The 23,545-nt window shown below is 40.1% G+C and overlaps 1 protein-coding gene across 1 annotated transcript in view; it reads left to right on the forward strand.

Moving 5' to 3' along the window:
* Window positions 1-21,776, forward strand: part of TPGS2 (tubulin polyglutamylase complex subunit 2) — a 51,759-nt gene extending 29,983 nt beyond the window's left edge. Inside the window, exons 3-7 of the mRNA XM_014829359.3 lie at window positions 8,545-8,632; window positions 10,620-10,748; window positions 17,582-17,695; window positions 19,269-19,429; window positions 20,726-21,776. Coding sequence (XP_014684845.1) covers window positions 8,545-8,632; window positions 10,620-10,748; window positions 17,582-17,695; window positions 19,269-19,429; window positions 20,726-20,956 — 723 coding nt within the window. The 3' untranslated portion in view covers window positions 20,957-21,776. The remainder of the gene's footprint in view (window positions 1-8,544; window positions 8,633-10,619; window positions 10,749-17,581; window positions 17,696-19,268; window positions 19,430-20,725) is intronic.
* The last annotated feature ends 1,769 nt before the right edge of the window (window positions 21,777-23,545 follow it).

The raw sequence follows: 23,545 nt of genomic DNA on the forward strand, positions 1-23,545 counted from the left end.
CACTTCTAGATTTCTATCTTTCAGCTCATTACTTCTCTCTTTCATATCATCTGCTCCATTTTTAATGCTTTCTGCTTTATTTTTCATCTCTAATTGTGTTCTTCATCTCCAGAATTTCTGTCTGCCTTGTTTTTTTAAGAGTTTCAGTCTTTTTGCTGAAGTACTTCTGTTCATTAATTTTATTTCTGAGCTCATTCAACTGTCTTTCTGAGTTTTCTTGTAGCTTGTTGAGTTTCTTCATGACAGCTATTTTAAATTCTCTGTCAGTTAGCTTGTAATCTTCTGTGACTTCAAGTTTGGTTTCTGGAGAGTTATTTTCTTTCTGTTCTACTGTGTTACCATAATTCTTCATAATACTTGATGAGTTGATCTTCTCCTGCTGCATTTGTGGTAGTAACCACCTTTCTTATTTGAGTAAGGCTTTGATTACTTTAGTTGTGAACTGCTTCTGGTTCTGTTTGAGAGCCTACACTATCCATCCTCCACTGCCTGTGCTAGAGGCATCCTCAGTGCCCTCCTTGTGCTGCTTGTGCCTCTGAGGTGGCTGTTGCCTTGCTGCTTATGATGTTGCTACAGTCTCAGGTGTCACCATCAGGGTCACCAGGCTACACTCACTTCTGCTGCTTTCAGGGTTGCCTGGGTCTCGTGTTTCCCCACTGGCTCTCCGTGGGCTTGGATGATGCTACTCCCAGCCTGCCTGGGGGTGCTAGCTGCAGCCTTGCCAGGGGTGCTGGGTTCACAGGTGTCACTGTTGCTGCCAGGGGCCCAGGGATTTGTATGCAGCCCCTGCTGCTGGTACAGCCAGTGTCAGGAGTGTCACCACTGGGGGCTGTGTCACGAGTTCTGCTGTGGTTCCTGATGCCTCTGGTTGCAGCTTCCAACTGCCACCACTATGGGGGTTCAGGAGCTAAGCACAGAATATGTTTTCATTTACTTCTGTCTTGAATTTCTTTCATCTGTGTCTTATAGTTTTCAATGTGCAAGTCTTTTACCTCCTTGGCTAAATTTATTCCTAGGCATTTTATTCTTTGTGATGCAGTAAATGGGATAGTTTTCTTAATTTCTCTTTCTGATAGTTTGTTATTAGTGTATACAAATGCGTCTGATTTTTGCATATTCCTTTTGTATCCTGAAACTTTACTGAATTCATTTATTAGTTTTAGCAGTTTTTTGGTGGAGTCTTTCAAGTTTCTTAAGCATAATATCATGTCATCTGCAAATAGAGACAGTTTTTACTTCTTTTCAACTTGAATGCCTTTTATTTCTTTTTCTTGCCTAATTGCTGTGGCTAGGACTTTGTAGTACTATGTTCAATAGAAGTGGTGAGAGTAGATATCTTTGTCTTGTTCCTGATCTTAGAGGAAAAGCTTTCAGCTTTTTACCATTGACTATGATGTTAGCTGTAGGCTTGTCATATATGGCCTTTACTATATTCACATATATTCCCTCTATACGTACTTTGTTGAGAGTTTTTATTATGAATGAATGTTGAATTTTGTCAAATGCTTTTTCTACATATGTTGAAATGACCATTTGATTTTTATCCTTCATTTTGTTAATGTGGTGTATGACATTATCAGATATTGAACCCTTCTTGCACCTCTAGAATAAATCCTGCTTGATCATAGCATATGATCCTTTTGATGTATTGTTGAATTTGGTTTGCTAATATTTTATTGAGAGTTTTTTTATATGTACATCAGAGATATTGGCATGTAATTTTCTTTTCTTATAGTGTCCTTGTCTAGTTTTGGTATTGGGGTAATGCTGGCCTTGTAAAATGAGTTTGGAAGTGTTCCCACATCTTCTATATTTTGGAAGATTTTGAGAAGCGTTGATATTTTATCTTCTTTAAATGTTTGGTAGAAGTCACCAGTGAAGCATCTGGTCCTGGACTTTTGTTTCTCGGGAGGTTTCTAATTACTGATTCAATTTCCATATTAGTAATTGGTCTGTTCAGATTTTCTGTTTCTTCATGATTCAGTCTTGGTAGGTTGTATGTTTCTAGGAACTTAGCCATTTCTTCTAGGTTGTCCACTTTGTTGATGTATGATTGTTCATAGTAGTCTCGTCTGATCCTTTTCATGCCTCTGGTATCAGTTGTAATGTCTCTTCTTTCATTTCTAATTTTGAATCCTCTCTCTCTTTTTCTTGGTGAGTCTAGCTAAAAGTTTGTCAATTTTATCTCTTCAGAGAACCAGCTTTTAGTTTCATTGATGTTTTCTGTTGTCTTTTAGTTCTCTATTTCATTTATCTCCACTTTGATATTTATTTCCTTCCTTCTACTAACTTTGGGTTTAGTTTAATGTTCTTTTTCTACTTCTTAAGGTGTAAGGTTAGGTTGTTTATTTGAGCTCTTTCTTGTTTCTTAATGTAGACATTTATTGCTCTGAACTTCCCTCTTAGAACTGCTTTTGCTATATCCCATAATTTTGGCATATCGTATTTCTACTTTCTTTTGTCTCAAGGTATTTTTTTGATTTCTCTTTTGATTTCTCCTTTGACTCACTGGTTGTTCAGTAGTGTGATATTTTGATTTATAAGAAATACATATATTTTTTCATTCAAATGATGGAAATATATTTCTCAGATATATTTGGTCTTAGGTCACTGTTTCTGGCTAACAGCTCCCAAAACCCTTGGAATTTCCTAAGTTTTGAGAGTGCTATAGATGTCTTTTATTACCTTAATGAAGGTGACTTTTGGACCCCACCTAAGGGAGGGGGCTAGTTTCCAGGAGAGCCACCCATATGATCAGAGGATTGGAACTTTCACTCCCACCCTCTGATTTCTGGGGTAGGGGCTGGGAGGGTGGTTTGAGGTTGAATCAGTTACTAATAACCAATTACTTAGTCTATAATGACTATGTAATGAAGCCTCCATAAAAACTCAAAAGAACAGCTTTTCAGTCCCTTTTTTCAGAGACCTTTCTTGTTGGGGAACCAGAATACTTCCATGTGCCACTGTGCCGAGCCCCACACTCTATGAGGACAGAAGCTCCTTTGTTTGGGACCTTAACCTATGTATCTCTTCTTCTGGCTATTGATTTGTATCCTTTAAAATTCTTTGTAATAAATTGGTAATCTAGTGAGTAAACAGGTTTTCTTGAGTTTTGTGAGCCATTCTAGCAAATTAATTGAACCAGAGGAGGGAGTCCTTGGAACCTCCAGTTTGTAGTCAGTTGGTCAGATGCACAGGTAACTGGCATCTGAAGTTGGGAGGGGGGACAGTCTTGTAGGACTGAACTCTTAACCTGTGGAATCTGATGCTATCTCTGGCTAGTGTCAGAATTGAGTTGAATTCTGGGATGCCCAGCTGGTGTTCCAAGAATTGCTTGTTGGAGGTTTGGGGAACCTCCCCCCATCCCATGTTGGGCAATTGGAAGCAGGAATCCTTTGCAGTTGGTGTCAGTGAAGTGGGATTTGCTAGAATGCCCTCACTCCTGGAGATGTGGTTTTTAAAGAGAAAAGAAAAAAGGGCAGGGGATGAAGAACCTTTGATCCCCAGATGGCTACCTAGTCACCTGTGACACGAAACTGCAGCTGCTCTGGGATCAGTTACTAAAGGTAAAAGTGGCCAGTGGAATTTAGTAATGGTAGTGTACCCAATTCCTGAGGAGTTGGCTCATTGCATATATAAGGAAATACAAAATAACAAGAAGCATGCTAAATATACAATTCCCTGGTTATTGGTATCTGTAATAAGCAAATGAAAGTAAAAGAAAGTGCTAGGTCAGGCCTTGTTGCTGAACCCAGCTCAGATTTGGGTTGATCTCAGCTTCAGCCATTAGTCTCAAAGTCACTTAGAGAGGGAAAACTTATTCAAGGGCAACAGAAAGTACCTTTAAGACCTCTAGTCACCAAGAAGGTAGTTAATGTAGGGGGAGGGGAAAAAACCCAGAAATGACTAAAACCAGGGGATAGTATGAATGAACTGGCTCATTTTGTGGATCGATATCATCAACTTCCTAAAGAACCTTTAATAAAATGGATTATGAGTGTAACCAATTTGGGGGCTGTGTCTTTGGTTTTGAATGCTGCAGAGTGAAAGAGCATGTTTGGATTGATGCAGGACCCACAGCTCACTATTGAACAATCACAGAGGGCTATATGTGATCCAGACACAAATGAAGTTATTCCCAAGAGAACAGCCAGCCTGATGGACTGGATAGAAGCCTCTGTAAAGGGTGTTTATCCTAAGAAAGGAGACTGCCCAACTATAAATGCCAGATGGAATACCCCAGATAAAGCAGCTGACATGATTCATATGCAAGCCATGGGGGACTGGCTTTGTGATGACCAGGATAGTCACCTGCTGAATATGCCTGTTACCCAGGTTATGGTAAATGCCATGATTAAAGGGATAGATAGTGTCAGAATTGAATTGAATTCTTGGACACCCAGTTAGTGTTCCAAAAATTGCTTGTTGGTGGGGTGGGGAACTCTCCCCCCATGTTGGAAATTGGGAGCAGGAACCCTTTGCAAGTAGCATATTGTGTAATCTCCACATATTTGTGAATTTTTCCATTTTCTTCTTGTAATTGATTTCTGGTTTCATACCATTGTGGTCAGAAAAGGTGCTTGACATGATTTCAATCTTCTTAAATTTATTAAGACTTGTTTTGTGGCCTAACATATTGTGGAGAATGTTCCATGTGCACTTGAGAAGAATGTTTTCTGTTGCTTTTGGATGAAATGTTCTGTATTTGTCTATTAAAGTCAATCTGGTCTAACATGCCATTTGAAGCCAATGTTTCCATATTGATTTTCTGTCTGGGTGATCTATCCATGGATGAAAGTGGGATACTGAAGTCCCGTAATATTATTGCAGTGCTGTCTATTTCTCCCTTTTAGTCTGTTAATTTTTCTTCTATATATTTAGCTCCTCCTATGTTGGGTGCATAAATATTTATAAATATTATATCCTCTTCTTGGATTGACTTTTTTGTCATTATAATAGTGACTTTCTTTGTCCTTTATTTTATAGTCTTTGTCGTAAAGTCTATTTTGTCTGATATAAGCATAGTTACCCCAGCTTTTTTTTAATTTCTTATGCACAAAATATCTTTTTCCATCCTTTCACTTTCAGTCTATGTGTGTCCTTACACCTAAAGTGAGTCCCTTGTAGGCAGCATATCAGTGGGTCTTGTTTTTTTATCTATTCAGTCACTCCTTGTTTTTCGATTGGAGAATTCAGTCCATTTACATTTAAAGCAATTTTTGATAGGTATGGACTTATTGCCATTTTGATAATTGATTTCTGGCTGCTTTGTAATTCCTTTATTCCTTTCTTCTCTTTCTCTCTTTGTGATTTGATTATTTTTTATAGTGTTATGCTTGGATTCCTTTCTCTTTCTCTTTTGTGTATCTACTATAGGTTTTTGATTTGTGGCTACTATGATGCTTACATAAAACAACTTATATTTATAACAGTCTGTTTTAACTTTATAACAGCTTAAGTTCAAATGCATTCTAAAGCTCTACATTTTTACTCTCCTCCCATGTTTTATGTTTTTGATGTCACAGTTTACATCTTTTTAACTTGTATATCCATTAACAAATTATTGTAGTTAGTTATTTTTACTACTTTGTCTTTTAACCTACATACTATATTTATAAGCGATTAACCCACCACCATTACAACATTATATTATTCTGAATTTAACTATATATTTACCTTTGCCAGTGAGATTTATACTTTCATATATTTTCCCATTACTAATTAGAGCCTTTTCATTTCAGCTTAAAGAAGTCCTTTTACCATTTCTTGTAAGGCTGGTTGAGTGGTGATGAACTCCTTCAGCTTTTTCTCTTCTGGAAATCTTTTTCTCTCTCCTTCATTTCTGAAGGACAGCTTGGCTGGGTGGAGTGTTCTTGGTCGGCAGGGTTTTTAGTTTCAGCACTTTGAGTATATTGTACCACTTCTTTCTGGCCTGCAAAATTTCTGCTGAAAAATCTGCTGTTGGTCTTATTGGGGTTCCCTTGTATGTAACAAGTTGTTTTGCTCTTGCTGCTTTTAAGATTTTCTCTTTGTCTTTTACTTATGACACTTTAATTATAATGTGCTTTGGTGTGGGTTTATGGGCGTCCTGGGTCGTGATGTCAGTTTTCATCTGCAGCTTAGGAAAGTTTTTACCCAGTTTTTCTTCAAATAAGCTTTCTGCTCCTTTCTCTCTCTTCTTTTGGGACCCCTATAATGTGAATGAGTCTGGTTGATGTTGTCCCTTAAGGCCCTTAAGCTGTCTTCAGTCTTTTTTTGTTTGTTTTGAGAAAGATCAGCCCTGAGCTAACTACTGCCAATCTTCCTCTTTTTGCTGAGGAAGACTGGCCCTGAGCTAACATCCGTGCCCATCTTCCTCTGTTTTATATGTGGGAAGCCTACCACAGCATGGCTTTTGCCAAGAGGTGCCATGTCTGCAACCCGGATCCGAACCGGCGAACACTGGGCTGCTGAGAAGCGGAACATGTGAACTTAACCGCTGTACCACCAGGCCAGCCCCAAGCTCTCTTCACTCTTTGTCACTCTTTCACTTTTTGTTTCTGTGACTGGATGAGTTCAACTGCCCTGTCTATGAGTTTGCTCTTCCTTTCTTCTACTTCATCTAATCTGTTGTTGAACCCCTCTATCGAATTTTTCAGTTTAGTTATTGTATTATTTAACTCTGTGATTTCTATTTGGTACTTTCTTATATTTTCTCTCTCTTTACTGAGATTCTCCCTTTGTTCACACATTGTTCTCCTGACCTCAATGAGCATCTTTATGACCATTATTTTGAGGGTTTTTTCCCAGGTAAATCACTTATCTCTGTTTCATTAAGTTCTTTTCCTGGGGTTTTATCTTGTTCTTTCATTGCAAGTATTCCTTGGTTCTTCATTTTTCTTGACTCTCTGTGTTAGTTTCTATGCATTAGATAAAATAGCCACCTCTCCTAGTTTTGAAGGATTGGCCTCATGTGGGAGATAAAACTTATCATTCAACCCTGCCTCTGGTTGTCTCTCAAACCTTTGTTATTTTCCAAGCATCTTCCTTTTGTTTTAGTAGCCCCCAGTAGTTGAGGGTGTGCCAAGACCTGTCAGTGTTCCAAAGGGGAGGATCTCAGTCTGCATCTGGATTCAGACTGATTAGAAGCCAGAGCCTTAGGCAGCTTTTAAAGTATGCAAATACACCTCTTTCAGAGGAAGACCGAGAGATGGACATTTCTGTCTGCTCCATCTGCACTGAGCCCTGTGGTTATATCCAGTTAAGAACTGTTTCTTTGCTGCTATACCGTTGAACCCATGAACACAAGCCCTGCTGGCCACCAAATCCAGGCTATCAAGAGTCGTGTCCTCTGGATGGCAGCCACAAAATCTGGGGCGTCAGACATGTGCACAGCCTTCATTCCTGGAGACACTGGTGACCTGGAGCAGGGCAGAGCGAGAGCAAAAAGATGCGTCCCCTGGCCTGTTTGGTCTCTGGAGAAGATTGCAGTTGGCCCCTAGATGTGTGTTCAATTAGAAGCCTCGCCCTCAGCCACAGCTTTTAAGATCTACAAATAGACCTCTTTCAAGGAAAGACTGGGTGTTTCAGTCTGCTCCTCTTCACAGTGTCCTGGGGGAATATCTGTTACTCTGTTACAGTCCTGTGGGATCTGGGAAGATAAGCCCCACTGGCCATAGCCAGGCAGTCAAGTATTATGTCCCCTGGACAACAGCCTCAGAAGCAGAGGTGCTACTACATACATGCACAACCTTCTTTCCAGGAGATACCAGCGACCTGGAGCAAGGCAGAGGAAAAGCACAAAGATGGCACCCACTGGCCTCCTCAGTCTCTGGAGAGTATTGTAGTTGGCCTCTAGATGTGAGTTAAATTGGAAGCCTGCCCCTCCAGTTGAAGCTTTTAAGATCTACAAATAGGCTTCTTTCACGTAAGGACTGGGTGTTCAGTTGGCTGCCTTTGCACTGAGCCCTGGGGGGGGTTAGCCACAGTGATTCCGCACAAGCCTGTTAAGACCTGTCTCTTAGTTTGCTGTAGCCTTGTGTGGGTCTCATGGACCTAAGTCCCCACTGGCTTTCAAAGCTAGATGTTGGGGGGCCTTGTCTCAGATGGAAGTCTTAAAATTTGGAGCACCAGATATGGGATCCAAACCCTTCACTTCTCTGGAAGAAGCTGGGAGTTGAGTTCCTTCCCAGTTGTGTGTCACTGCACTGGAGGTGGGGTTTATGGCAAGATTCTGTCTCAGTGTTTCATCCTCATTTCAATGTGAATTTTTTCTCATTTGCCTGATTTGCAGGAGTCACTCAGCTAGTTTCTGAATTTCTTTCAGAGGTAATTGTTCCATTTTTAGCTGTAGATTAGGTGCGTCTGTAGGAAGAGGTGAATATAGGAGCCTCCTCTGTTGCCATGTTGAACTGGAACTCTCTACTAGAGTTTTGTAGATAATTATCAGAATCTTCCTGTTTTGGGGGTCTGAAACATGGGAAATACTATCCCCGGTTGCTTTGAGGCATAGCCCTATGTCCTTTCCCAGCCCTGACCTAACACTCAGTTGCTTTGTGATTCTAGAAAAATAACTGTGTGCTCCCTGAGGATGTGAAGAATTTTTACCTAATGACCAATGGCTTCCACATGACATGGAGTGTGAAGTTGGATGGTGAGTGAGCCTCCTTGCTGTAGCAGAACATTTCCCTGGCTGAGAGTTTGGAGGAAACAACTCTGAGGGCCTTTACAACTTTTGATTCTTTGAATCTTGGTGGTTTTCCTGGATTCTCCTAAAATGCAATGTCCAAAAGCTATGATTATCTCCCAAAGCTAACATATCCCATCATTGCTTCATCCACCACCCCGTCCAGAGTCTAGCCACTAAACTGGAAGCTCAATTTACATGCTTCCTATTGGAATGGAGTGGAGGAAAACATTAGGCCTGAGCCACCTCAAACCTACAGCATCTGAGGACTCCACCTCAGAGCAGTCTCCTCAGGGTGAGCTGCAGTGACAGCTTCTGGTGGTCATAAGAGGGTTCCCTCCATAATTCCCAGCACAGTGAAGACCTCAGAGTTCTGACCCTCAAAAGAGAGCCTTTCCTTCCCTCCGTCACATCTCTTCAGCCTAAGTCACCAACCTTCTCACTTCACAGGCTGTCATCTTTAGTATTAAATGTGTCCAGGACAAACACTTCTGCTGCAGATGTGGAAACTCACAACTTGGTACATGTCAGAGATTTAGGTACTTTGTGGACATGAAAGGCAGTGCTGCACATGTAGATGAAGACTCTAGTAAAATTTCATAGGCTAGGAAACCCTGATCTAGCCATTGGAGTCCAGCCCATTCCTGGTACCCAAGAGGCCTTTATTGCCTCCAGACTCCAACCACATCCCCAGATCAACTTTGGTCCTTGAGAAGTACCCTACACCTCCCCACACTGTTGCTAAGAATGCAGTAACTTCATTTGCACAGCAGATCTGCAAGACTGACATCTCCCCTTCATTGCCTCTACCTCCTGAGTTCCCTTTTTTTAATGATTCCCCAAGCCTTCCTATTTCTCTCTCACAGCTGACCACAGGCACTCTTTATAGCTTACTACTAAGCATCCAACACGAACTTTTAGCTTTGAATCATTTCCTCCAATGGCCTAGAAACCATTCTTGTCACCAGCATCAGAACCCTCCTTTGTAGCATGGCCTTTGGAATCTAGAGCAAGAGAGAGAATGGACAGAGACTAGACTGACTGGCAGATTTTTCTCTTGACCACCTCATGGAGACAGGCTAGCCCCTCCACAAACCTTCCTCAAAAAAGAAACATTTTTGTTAAGGTTTTATGAATGAGTCCCTGTTCATTATCATAATACCTTCTCTAATTTAATCCTCCCAACCTCAGTCTTTTCACCTTTATTACCATTACCATACCCATTCTTTACAAAATAGCTAAAGTTGGTAACAGAAAAGACAGTAGAGGCAGCTTCTGATGTTAACCTTTTTAGCAGTCTTTTCTTCTTAGACACTGCATGGTCTATATACCAGCTATTTTATTGCCTTCAGCCATGCCAGTTTTTTCATCTGTTAGATTTCTAAGACTTTGTATGTCTCACAAGGATTCTGTATAATGGATAAGGAAAATATGCAGTCTGCCTTTTTCTTATTTACACCCTAATCACAGAAGACTAGAACCAGCAGGAAGGCTGCCAAGTTCTCTCCATTAAGTAAGGAAAAATGGCAAGTAGAGGGGAAGGTATTTTCCATCATGAAAGCTTATAACAAGAGGAGTAGAAAAGATCAATTATGTGATCAAAGTTGTTATTCCTTTGGCAAGTATAATCCTTCATGCAAGCAAAAGAGGGAGCGAAAACATTTTTAAGTCCTTTGCTCAGGACCTTAGCCTAGATTTCCCAGTTCTTTTGGAATAACCCCCAACACTCATAGCAAGGGCTCTTCACCCGTGGCCCCAGTTGCTTATTTTGTGTGAAAGATTTGTGCGTTGGATCATGTAGTGCATTGATTGTCTTCATTCCACTTTGCATCAGATTCCTCAGCCCTAGGACCAAACAATAGCTAGGTTTAGGTTACTCAAGCAGAAGCCCTTATGATGACCATGGTAAATAGGCTGTTATTCTATGTAATTCTTCTTTTTAATCTTGCCACAGAGCACATCATTCCGTTGGGCAGCATGGCAATTAACAGCATCTCAAAACTGACTCAACTCAACCAGTCTTCCATGTACTCACTTCCTAATGCACCAACTCTGGCAGACCTGGAGGACGATACACAAGAAGGTACCTAGAGGAACTTCTGCTTTGAGTTAGAAATCAGCCTACTTGTTTTGCTTTTATAATGTTAAAAACCATGAGAAGACATCGCAGTGTTTAGTATGTTCCCCTAAACCCAAAACCTCCCATTCACGGCTTCTCAGGACTGTGGGAGTAAGGTGAAAAACAGCCTATATCAACAAAGGAAATTTTCATGAAGAAAATGCCAGGGTTAGGATCTTTGTTTTGTTTCCAGCACCCACTTCAGTACTTGGAACTTAGTAGGCACTTAATGAATACTTGATAAATGAATAAATGTTATAGGTTAGACTTCGCTCAACATTTCAGTATCAACAGGTTTGAGGGAACACAGCAGTCTGAGTGCAGCTCTCTTCCTCTTCATTCCTATCGCTAGGTTCTTGGCCACTTCTGACTGAAATGGCTTATAAATCAAATGACTACTAAAAGCTGTGAGCAACAGGGTCTAAGTGAGGACTTCTTCAGTCAGAATAGTGTTTGGCTGCATATAACGGAGACCCAATTACAATATCTAAACTAAATAGGAGTTTATATTTTTCATAACAAGAAATCTGGAAGCAGGCTGGTGTAGCTGTTGAGAATGTCGATGATATAAAGTCTCCCTCTGGCTTCCTGGTGCACTAGCCTTTGGGGTATTGTTTTCATTCTCATGGTCAAGGAATACAGGCTGTACCTCTAAGCTTCAAGTCCATGTTCCAGGTAGGAAGAAGAGGAAAGGCAAAGGGCAAAAAACTGTCCCTTGGCAGAATCTTTACCTTTTTATCAGGAAAAGAATAGTTTTCTCAGAAACCCCTCACAGAATTAAAAGATTACCCATAGCTGCAAGGAAATCTGAGGAGGTGAGTATTTTTAGCTGTGCAGTATTGCCTCCTCAAATAGAATTGGGGTTTAAATAAGAAAGGAAGGGTGAATGAGCATTGAGTAGGCAACTAGCAAGGCTTTCTCCTTCAACTGGACAAGCAGTTGGACAATAGTACTAGAGGATTCCAGGAGCAAACACTGGAAAGTGATAGGTCCTGGGAAGAGCCTGTCCCTCAGAGATATGTGGAATCTTCAAGGGTGGGGAAAAGGTCACATTTGCTTCATAGTCTAACCCCTAAAAGGCAAAGAAGTTGTTAAATAGTGGACTAAGTCTTCTCTGCTCTTGAGACTGGATGACAGAAAGGATTTCAAGGGACCTCAGCAAAGGACTGAGCTGGGTTACATACATACCCATAGGGATAAAAATCACTTGGCCTTCTGACACCTGCTGGGTTCATGCTTTTTAGAATATTCCAACAACTAGACCTAAGCTTCATTAAACCTAAAAATGTTGACTTTTCTCAGGAGACTCAACATTCAGAAATACAGTCAGGAAGAAATATCGGAATGCACACCAGAGAAATAAAACTGTTTGAAAATAAGAACATTTAAGGACATTTAAGACAGCACAGATACTTCCTATTATAAAACAGTAAAGATTATCAAACAATTGACTAAATGAATTGAAGAAGATGAAAAGTAAAATTTAAGAAATGTCTATAAGCACAGATAAATAATTTGAAAGGGGGAAATTGTGAGGTAAAAGCTGGAAGGGTAAGAGAAGCAGAATGTAGATCCAGAGAACTTCCATTGGAATTATAGCTTCCCAAGAAAGAGAAAAAGAATAGATGGAAATGCAGTAAATAAACACTAATAAAATTTCTCTCCAGATTTAAAGAGTTCACCTAGACCCAGATTGAATTGATGAGAAAATAGACACCTAGGCATATCCTGATATGGAAGAAAAATTACAAGCTTCTAGGCAAAAATAAATTATTTGTGAAGAAATAATAATCAGACTGACATCAGACTTGTCACCTGCAACAGTAGAAACTAGAAGACAGTGAAAAAGCATTTACAGATTACTGAGAGAAAAAGAGTGAAAATCAAGAGTCCTGTACACACATCAAACACACCTCTCAAATTAAAAGAATAATATTAAAGGATGCATAAAACTTCAGGAACAAATACTCTAACCAAAAAGTAAGTGAAACTGAATGGAGATCTCAAGATGTGGATACATGAAGAGGAAAGGAAACAAAGGATTAGTGAACCTCCTGTAAGAGAAAAAGAGAGTGTGTATGTATGTGTGTGTTTAAAATTAAATCTTAATATCTAGGAATGTATTGTGAAAACTTTTACATAAGAAATCTTGGAAAAGGGGACATAGTGCAAGGAAAATTTTTAAATGAACTATACTGTCTCAACTAAACCTAAAAGAGGGTGAGATATGTGGGTTAAATTATGTTCCCCCAAAATGCTTATGTTGAAGTCCTAACCCCTAGTACCTCTGAATTTGAAAATAGGGTCACTGTAGATATAATTAATTAGTTAAGAAGAGGTCATACTGGAGTAGGGTGGACCCCTACTCCAATATCACTGGTGTCCTTATAAAAGATGGAAAGAGACAGGTGCACACAAGAAGAATGCCATTTGAGGCAGAGGCGGCACAGGCTAGCATGACTTCTCTGGCAGAGAGGGTAGAGGGTGAAGGTGCTGAATGTGGGTCTAACTGGCCGTGCATGCAACAGCTGGAGGGACCCCATTGCTCTGTCTGAGGAGAGTCACAGTGACTGAGGAGTGGCAAAGGAAAGGGAAGAAGGCAGACAGAAAACTGAAGGAACATGTTTCATGCTCTCTGCCCCGGGATTCTGGCAAGAGGACTGCCCAGAGACCTCTGGGACTCTCCACTCAAGGGTTCCCTGCTGGACCATGGGTACACCCAAAGCCCCAAGTGCTAAGCACACACCTTCCCACATTCTACCTTCACCCTTTTTAAAAATTTCTCTCTGTCTGCTTTTTATTTGTGTGCCTGTGTGCACTCCCAAACTTAGTGGTGAATCAGCTCTGGTAAGAGAAACCAAAAACTAGTGCTATAGCACCACCTTTGGGAAAACAAAAAATGCTACTAATTACCAATTTGTTGAACTGTTAGAATCAAAGTAAACAAAGCTTTACTTACATAAGAAAGGTGTCTGCTACCTCAGATTCCTCGGCAGAGGCACTTTTCAGTAAACACTGAAAAATCACAGTAATACAGTGTCACAGGAAGAAAATGACAGTTTTCCAGCTGAACCCAAAGGTATGAAATATTACAATCTGCCTGATAAAGAATTCAAAATAGCTGTTATGAAGAAATTCAACAAGCTGCAAGAAAACTCAGAAAGACAATACATTGATCTCAGGAGTAAGATTAATGAACAGAAGGAGTACTCTTAAAAAGAACCAAACAAATTCTGGAGCTGAAGAACTCGATAAATGAGATGAAGAATGCATTAGAAAGCATCAGAAATAGAGCAAATCAGATGGAAGAGAGAATAAGAAGCTCAAGGATAGGAATATAGAAGTGTTTCAGGTAGAAGAGCAGAGAGAACTAAGATTTAAGAAATGTGAAGAAACCCTATGAGAACTTTCAGACTTCATTAGAAGAGCTAATGTACAATTAATGGGATACACAGAAGAAGAGAAGGGGAAGGGAACAGAGAGTATACTTAAAGTAGTAGCTGAAAACTTCCCAAACCTGGGGAAGGAACTGGATATACAAGTCCATGAAACTAATAGAATACATTATCTCAGTGCAAAAAGACCTTCTACAAGACACATTATATTAAAACTCTCAAAAGTCAATGATAAAGAATTTTCAAGGCAGCTAAGGAAAAAAAGACAGTAACCTACAAAGGAACCCCCATTATGTTATCAGCCGACTTCTCAGCAGAAACTACAGGCCAGGAGAGAATGGAATGACATATTCCAAGTATTGAAAGATAAAAATTGCCAGCCAAGAATACTCTACCTGGCAGTTATCCTTTAGATATGAAGAAGGAATAAAGGCTTTCCCAGATGTACAAATGCTGAGGGAATTCACCACCACTACACATTTTTTATAAGAAATGTTGAAGGGAGCTCTTCAAGCTGAAATGAAAAGATGAAAGTACACAAAACTCTGGCTAAGCTGATAAATAGACAGAATTAGAAAACTCCAACTCTTACTATATTAGACAATTATAGCATAAAGGTTAAAGGAAAAGAGCACTAAAAATAACTATAGCTACTACAACTTGGTAACGAAATCACAGCATAAAAAGATAACTTGTGGAATCAAAAATATAAAAGGAGAAGAGTAAAAGGAATGAACTATCTTTATAGGCAAATGAAGATAGATTGCCAGCAGCAGAATAAGGACCATTGTATCTGTAAGATGTTTTATGTAAACCTCATGGTAACCACAAAGCAAAAATCTAGAGCAGAGGCACGAAACATATAAAAAGGTGACACTGATCAAATCATCATAGGAAACCACCAATTTGCAAAGGTCGACAGAAACAGAAGGAAAAAGAAACAATGGAGAGATAAAATAACCAGAAGGCAAAAGATAAAATGGCAGTAGTAAATTCTTACATATCAGTAATCTCCCTAAATATAAATGGATTGAACTCACCAATCAAAAGGCATAGAATGGCTGGATGGATTAAAAAAACAAGACTCAACTATGAGCTGCCTACAGGATATTCATTTCAGCTCTAAAGACACAAGCTCAAAGTGAAAGGATGAAAGACAATGTTATAAGCACATGGAAACCAAAAGAATGTGGGCATGACCAAACTTATATCAGACCTAATAGATGTCAAGCCAAAAAGAATAACAAGAGACAAGGTCATTATATGATGATAAAGAGGTCAATACATCAAGAAGATATAACAATTTTAAATATATATGCTCCCAACACCAAGCACCAAAATACATTAAGCAGATACTACTATATCTTAAGGGAGAAATAGACAATACAATAATAGTAAGGGTCTTCAGTACCCCACTATTGGTAATGGATAGATTGGCCACACAGAAAATCAACAAGGATACATCGGAATTGAACACATGTTAGAACAAATGGACTAAACAGACATATACAGAATGTTTCATCCAACAGCAGCAGAATACACGTTCTTCTCAAGTGCACATGGAACATTCTCCAGGAAAGATCATGTGATAGGACATGAAACAAATCTTAGCAAATTTGAGAAGATCAAAATTATATCAACTATCTTTTCTGACCAGAATAGTATGAAACTAGAAATCAAGAACAAGAGGAAAGTGAGAAGATCTGCAAATATGTAGAAACTAAACAACACACTTCACAGTCAATGGGTCAAAAAAGAAATCAAAAGATAATGAAAAATTATCTTGCAACAAACGAAAATGGAAATAGAACATCTTAAATGTTGTGGGATGCAGCAAAAGCAGTTCTGAGAGGAAAGTTTATAGCAATCAACGTGTATATTAAGAAATTAGAAAGATCTCAAATAACCTAACTTTACACCTCAAGGAACTAGAAAAAGAACAAATTAAGCCCAAAGTTAGCAGAAAGAAGGAAATAATAGAGATCAGAATGGAAATAAATGAAATAGAGACCAGAGAAATAATAGAAAGGATCAACAAAACTAAGAGGTGGTTCTTCAAAAAGATAAACAAAACATACAAAAGAACAAAGATAAGGATGATGGCATATTTCTCGGAAATAATTCAAGAGCATTAAAATACTCAAAAAAATTATCAACCTAGAATTCTATACCCAGTGAAAATACCTTTCAAAAACAAAGGCCTTTTTGAAAAGCAATTTGGCAACATCCATTCAAATGCCGAGAATCTATCCATGTAATGAAAGCAGCAGAACATAAGGACATGTACAGAAATTATTATTGTAGCATTCATAGCAGAATAATGACAGGTGAATGCCTGTCAGTAGGGGGCTGGCAGAATAAATTAGGATATATCCACTCCCACAGACTATCAGGCAGCCATTAAAAAGAATGAATTAGAGTTACACCAAATGTCTTAGAAGGCTTTCTACATAGTGTTATTGCATAGAAAGCAAGATTCACATTATGTGTGTGATATTCCATGTTTATAAAATAAACAATCTTGAAGACAAAATTTAAATGTATACCTATCTATCTAAGACCACATGAGATCAAGAAGAAAATGAAAGAATAACCTCCAGGGGAGGGGAAACCATGTTAAAAAAAAAAAAGAAAAAGAAAAAGAAAAACATTTTTAATTAGAAATTTAAATATTTATGCGTTTATGTAAAATGTGTGTATATGTATGGATCTGTATAAATAAACCAAAAATATTATTTTTATGTACTTTGTTTTATCCAGTCCCTCCTAGGTTTGTAAACTCTGTCCACTCCAGTCAGTAATACTGATTTTTATTGCATCATAGCTGTAATGAAATAAGCAGGAGAGAAAGTTTCTGATGCTTGCATTTCTAAGAATTAATCCTTTTTCTGTTACTCCATATTTGGTTTCTTAGTAGGTGTCTCTGAGCTAGACTTAGCATTAATTATAATTAATAATAACAGTATAATTAGATATTGTAAATATACATTTTAGACAGAGGAAAAGGGATTCTAATGAAAAGATCATAAAGTGTTGTAAATGGAGGGAAAGCAGTTATCTGGGAAAAAGAAAAAACGTATGTCCACCTCATGCCACTCAGATCACTCTGCCTTTATGTAGTCCCACTCCCGAGAAGTTCAGTTTGTTTCCTCCTGCCACATTCCCCCAGATTCCGTGCCAGTCTCTTGGTCAGGGGGAACCCAGACAGAAGGCCTAGACCACAGATACCATCCAGGGCATTTAGAGTACTGAATTCGTTTGACCCACATTTGAACACCGTAGTTAAGAATATGTCTGAAATAATGCTTTTTCCTTCTGCTTTTTCATTCTAGCAAAGCTGGATAAATAAGTACATTTGACTTGAGTGTGTTTGAATATTACCATTAACTTCTGGGTTTACAGGCAGTGAGAACCAGCCAGAGAAGCCTCACTTTGATTCTCGCAGTGTGATATTCGAGCTGGATCCTTGCAATGGGAATGGGAAGGTTTGCCTTGTCTACAAAAGAGGGAAACCAGGTAAGAATCATTGACAAGCGTGGTCCTATAGTTTGGGTATGGCCTTGACAGACCTTGCTCTCCAGCCATCACACAAAAGGCACACTCCTCTCTGGCTTCCTGAGATACCATTAGGTCTTTTGTAGGTGCCAAGACCCAGAGATCCCCTTTGGTCCTCTGAGCATCCACCTCTAGGCCAATTACTAGTCTTTTTAAGCTATCGTCATTTGTGAGTTACTGCAAAATAATGAGATTGGAGTAATAAGTGAATAAAAACTAAAATAAGTACAGTCTATTTATAGACTCTTCAGTAGGCTCATGAATTAGAAAAGCAACCAGGAAAACCATTATCTTTCTTCTGTACTTCTATATATAGGCCAGTTCACAGCAATAAAAACTTGACTTACTAGACCTCAATCTAAGACCCCAGATGGGAAATCAAGAGAAAAAGGCTCTGACTCCTTGAGCAGCAGGCACTACCTGGTGCACCAACAGCAGTTCAGGTCTTTGCCTGGGAGCTATGGAACTACAGAGCTGGACAAGGCCCAGCCCCCTTCAAGTAGCTCTGTGCCTGGTAGGGGTGAAAAGATACACCAAGATTTACATCTAAGAAAAGGAGAGATCATCTTTGTGAAGGAACCTTTGAGCTACATCTTGGTTTATGGGTGGGAATTAAATATAGGAGGGTGGTTGGTGGATTAAAAGGGACACCCAAGCAAAGATGCCATGGGAAAGTGCAACTGATTTGGGGGAGTGACAAATTCCAATTCATTGGGCCACATAGTTCATCTTGTGGATGAGGAGGAAATGAAGCCATTAGGCCAGTTGTTCCCCTTCATGCAGAGCTTTGAAAGAGTTTGGACATAACCTGGAAGACAGTGGGGAGTCAAGGGTGTTTAGCAGAAGAATGGCAGGATTGAAATGGAAATGTGTGTGACCACAGCAGTTTTGGAAGAGGAAGAGACTGGAGGATGGAGGTCACTTAGGAAGATGTACAGCCATTAGACAGGAGATAAACTAGGGGAGGCCTCCAGTAGTAAGAAGGGAAGGTCAGAAGCAAGTGTAAAGCAGGAGTTGGTACAACAGCACCTGCTTCAGCTCCAGCAGGACGTCACACAACAGCACAGGCAGGACTCTGGGAGAGGGAGTTGGTCTGGGCTTCTCCACCATGGTTTCTTACAGCACTTCTAATTCCTGACAGAAACCCTTTCAGAAAACCAGAGCCATTCAGAGCATCTCTTCCTTAGGAAAGCTGACACCAGGATATGTACCTCTGGGGGAGGGAGAGTGCTGATGCCGAATAGCAAGGGAGAGCTGCTTAGATGGCCTGAATGCGCTGATGGCCAGAGCCCAGCAGGTAGATCAATTGATTGATTGATCAGGAGTTTGTAAAAGAATACCAAAGAAATCAGTAACAGTGGCCACTGGAGAATGGGACTGGGAGGTGGGAAGGGAAAAAAAGGAACTTATATTTTACATCCTCTCTACTATTGGAATTTTTTTTGCCGTGAGTATCTGTTGACTTTAAAGGGTCAATAAAAGGAACAAAGTGTTAAGCCATCCCTTCATTTATTCCCTTTGTCTGCTATTTCAGCATTAGCACAGGACACTGAGATCTGGTTCCTGGACAGAGCGTTATACTGGCATTTTCTCACAGATACCTTTACTGCCTATTACCGTCTGCTCATCACCCACCTGGGCCTGCCCCAGTGGCAGTATGCCTTCACCAGCTATGGCATTAGCCCGCAGGCCAAGGTAAGCAAGAAACACCTATCATCTCAAACTGGAACTTATCAGAATCTTCTGAGGAAATGCTTGAATTTCAGATTTCCAGCTTCTCCATCTGATTTATGAATTTTTGGGTGGAGTCCAGGAACCTGCATTTTCAATAAGCAAAGCAGGTGATTCCATCGTAGGTTGTCAGCCTCACTTTATACTGATCTAGTTAAGTGGTTCCCAAACTTGGCTGATACTCAGAATCACCTGGGTGTTGTATTTCTAATTAAATAGTATTGGAGGCTCAGTTTTGCTTGTTGGTTTTGGATAGGCAGTACATGCACACCGGAAGAGTAAAAGTCTCTCATTCCTGTTCTCCAGCCTCCCAGGGTACTTCCCCACAGGCAGCCACTGTTTGAGTTTCTTGTGTGCCCTTCCCAAGGTACTCTATTGCACATAAAGCATATGTGCATACAGTTTGGGGGTCCTTTTTCTAAATCACAAGTGCAGTATACTATTCACATTGTTCTGCACCTTCTTTTCACTTAACACTCCATCTTGGATCTCATTCCCTATCAGTACATATAGAGCTGTCCTTTTTAATTATGCAGAGTATTCCTTTGTATGGATGTGCCCCATTTATATTACAGATCTGGGCACCATTTCCAAACATACAGATGTCAGGTAATGCTGATATACTGCCTGGTTTGAGAACACCAGGTGTGTCTGGAAGAACTTGTGATTAGGCAACAGTAAATTAGGGACTCAGCTCCATGTATATATTCATCTAGTGGGCCTCACTTTCCTCAAATGTTGCATAATAACATCCAGTCAACATTGTGGAGTGGTTATAATCAATGAAAAGTCAATAAATGTGATGCCCCTTGTCCTCAACTGCCTAGAAAGGGAAGAGGGCAGCAATGCAGGCAGATTCCCTGAGCAGAGGCCTGGATGGGCCTTGGTTGTGCACCTTCCCTGTGGGAAAGGCTCTGACAAATCCACCTGATAGGCAGTGGCTGGTCTGAGTGCAGAACAATTAGAAAGACACTGGCCCCTGATGATTTGGGATCTAGCATCCCAGGCTCAGGGCTCACTAGATCAGAAGGAAGGAAGTTTACTCAGATTCTTAGTTCTTATGCTGCATTTATTTTAAAAGTTATGAGACTTCATAAAGCAATGTATGTGTCATCACTTTCATGTAAAGGAAGTGCTAATAGATTTTCAAGGCAGTTTTTGCTCTTGGCTCTTTTGACTCTTTGGCTGTTTAACTAAAGAGCATAAACAATGGCATTTCTCCTCTGAATTGTGACCTTCTCTCCCAATTGTGCCTTACAGCAATGGTTCAGCATGTACAAACCCATCACCTACAACACAAACCTGCTCACAGAAGAGGCCGACTCCTTTGTGAACAAGCTGGATCCCAGCAAAGTGTTCAAGAGCAAGAACAAGACTTTAATCCCCAAAAAGAAAGGGCCTGTTCAGCCTGCAGGCAGCCAGAAAGGGCCCTCAGGTCCTCCCTCCACCCCTAAATCCTCTTCTGGCTCTGGAAACCCTGTCCGGAAATGAGCACTCCCACCTCCAACTCCACTAGCCCCACAGCGATGATTTCCACGCACAGATGTCCCCTGGGTGCCCAAGAGTCAGGTTCTATGTGTAGAACCATGGGCCTCTTCCCATCTGAGTGACCAAAATCCTAGGCCTTTTACTCCCATTGGCATTAGCCAGGAGTTTGAAGGGCGTACTCAGGTCCCCCAAGAGTCCTTCCCTCATGGCCCTCACAGCACGTTGTACCACCCCTGCCTCCAGAAGCTGTGGAGAATTTAAGATGTTAAGTGGCTAAAGAGATCTGTTAAGAGCTTTCTTCTCTTTCCACCCCCTACCCGTCAGCAGTGTTTAGAGAAGTCCCCCAAGGAAACCACTGGTTTTGACCCATGAGGTATTAGAACTGTGCTGTTCAGCTGGTAGCCACTAGCCACATGTGACTATTTAAACTATGTTAAAAATTCAGTTCCTCAGGTGCATTAGCCACATTGCAAGTATTCATGTAATTAGTGGATTCTGTATTAGCACAGAGATAGTGGAACAATTCTCTCATCATAGAAAGTTCTATTGGGCCACACTGATTTAGAACATTTTCACACTGCTCTTCCTCAGATCAGTTAATTTTTGTTAGAGAATGTTGATACCTTAATTTGATGGGTCATCATGTTCCATGAGAACTGTTGAAGATACATTTCTATGTTTATATCTTTCACCTCAAACAGTTCTCACTGCTCATTTCTTCACTTTCCTGTAAAGCTTCTCATCTTAGTTTCCTATAAAGTTTCTTATTTTTTGTTTTGTGATGTGATGTTTACACATTTGCCAAAATTATCTTTTTTTTTTTTTAAGAAGAGGTGATTCTGCTGTACTTTAACTATTTAAAAACAAAAACAAACTCCCAAGCATTGCTTTACAGGACTCTTCGTAAAGAGTTTTGATGAAACCAGTCAGTCACTTTCCACCTGCTCTGCCTACTGTTCAACAGTTCATGGAGAGGCAGAAAGGGATAGAGAGGGACCAAGATGTCAAGGATAATAGCTGAAGTTTAGTCTTCCAGAAGTATTTTTCTGCCAGAACTGACCAAATCAAAAGGAGAACCAGCAGCACCAGATAAGAGATTCCAGCATTTGGCTGTTTTCTCCAAGACAAGACAAGTCAAGGTTAGAAGGGGATTGAGAACTCATGCCATCTTCCACTGTGGCAGATACCCGTCCTCTAATACTTGTGGAGCCCCTTGGTCTAGTTATTCCAGTACTGAAGTAGCAGAGGAGCCACAAGAGCAATGGTACCTTTCAAATCAGTGGGAGTCTTCAAAGGGCTATAGAAGGAAAGGGGTTCTGATAAGGAAAGCCTTTGGACCTGGCTCAGGAGCAGCAGAGCAGTGAAGAAACAGGCCGACTAGCTAATATGGAGGACTCACTGCAAAATGAAGATGTGGGGCCTCTTGTTCAGAAATCAGGAAGTAGTTCCATTAAAGGTACTAAAATACTTTTTTCCTTTCTTCCATGGTCTCTCTCACAACTTATGGTGGTTTTTATTTGCTGCTTAATGCTGTTCTAAATTTTAAAAAATTAAATTTTGGATTATAAGCATTAATTTTATCATTCATTTTTATATTGTACAATTCTAGTTTTAAATGCAACACTAAGAACATTTAACTCATATGTAGAATCACCAAAATTATAATTTACGTTTCATAGCTTATGTATACATATTGTATGCATGTGTATCTCATTCTTACCAGAACAGTGGAAACACTGTACAAAACTAGCTCAACTGTTATTTCACTTCTTGATAAGTAGACATTTTATCAGCACTTTCAACTTACTGATGAGTAAGGAAGGAGTGAAAGAAAAACTATGAGCTGCCCTATGTTTTCCTTTTCTTCTGTGGCATCATTTTCAGCATAAGTTGTTGGCTAATACAGGAAAGTAACATGAGTAATAAAGGACATGTTGGGGTGCTGTGGTCATTCATGCTTCTTAGAATGCCATTACCTTCTTTTTGCATTCTAATCAAGTCTGGTTCAAATGGAAAGCATGGCCTCTTGGGGCTCTCAGTGCCCCCATTTACTCAGTTGTTGACATAACATGCTTACCTTACACTTATGTTGAATCTCTCTGAACTCTCACACATCATGATCCACTGGAATTCTGTGCTCACGGGCATCACGGAGGCTGTAAGTGAATGGGGCCGTAAGGAACAGTGGACACCCATGTTGCACATAATCGCCTCTGCTCATATGTATGCTTTGTCTCATCAGACTTCACTTACAAAACACAATGCAGAGATAAAATTAAGAATTTCAAGACAGTGACAAGAGAACATTAAACCAAGTGTGAGGCCCTTCTGAATGTGGGGCGCTGTGTGATTGTACAGGTCACATGCCCATGAAGCTGGCCCTGGTGAAGGAGGAAGAGAGCACTTCTGGTGAAAGACTTCAGACAATCTGTAGGTTGAGTGGGTTATATGGCAAAAAAGCTCCCCCATGAGATTTGTGTTTTGAAACTAAAGCAATTAAAATAGCAGTCAGCCCTACTGTAAATCAACCGCCCAAGAAAAAGACACTATGCTGGACTTGCAGAAAGAATAAATGGCGAAATGCCTTATGAT

This window comes from Equus asinus, chromosome 7, assembly GCF_041296235.1.
Source record: "Equus asinus isolate D_3611 breed Donkey chromosome 7, EquAss-T2T_v2, whole genome shotgun sequence".
NCBI lineage: Eukaryota > Metazoa > Chordata > Mammalia > Perissodactyla > Equidae > Equus > Equus asinus.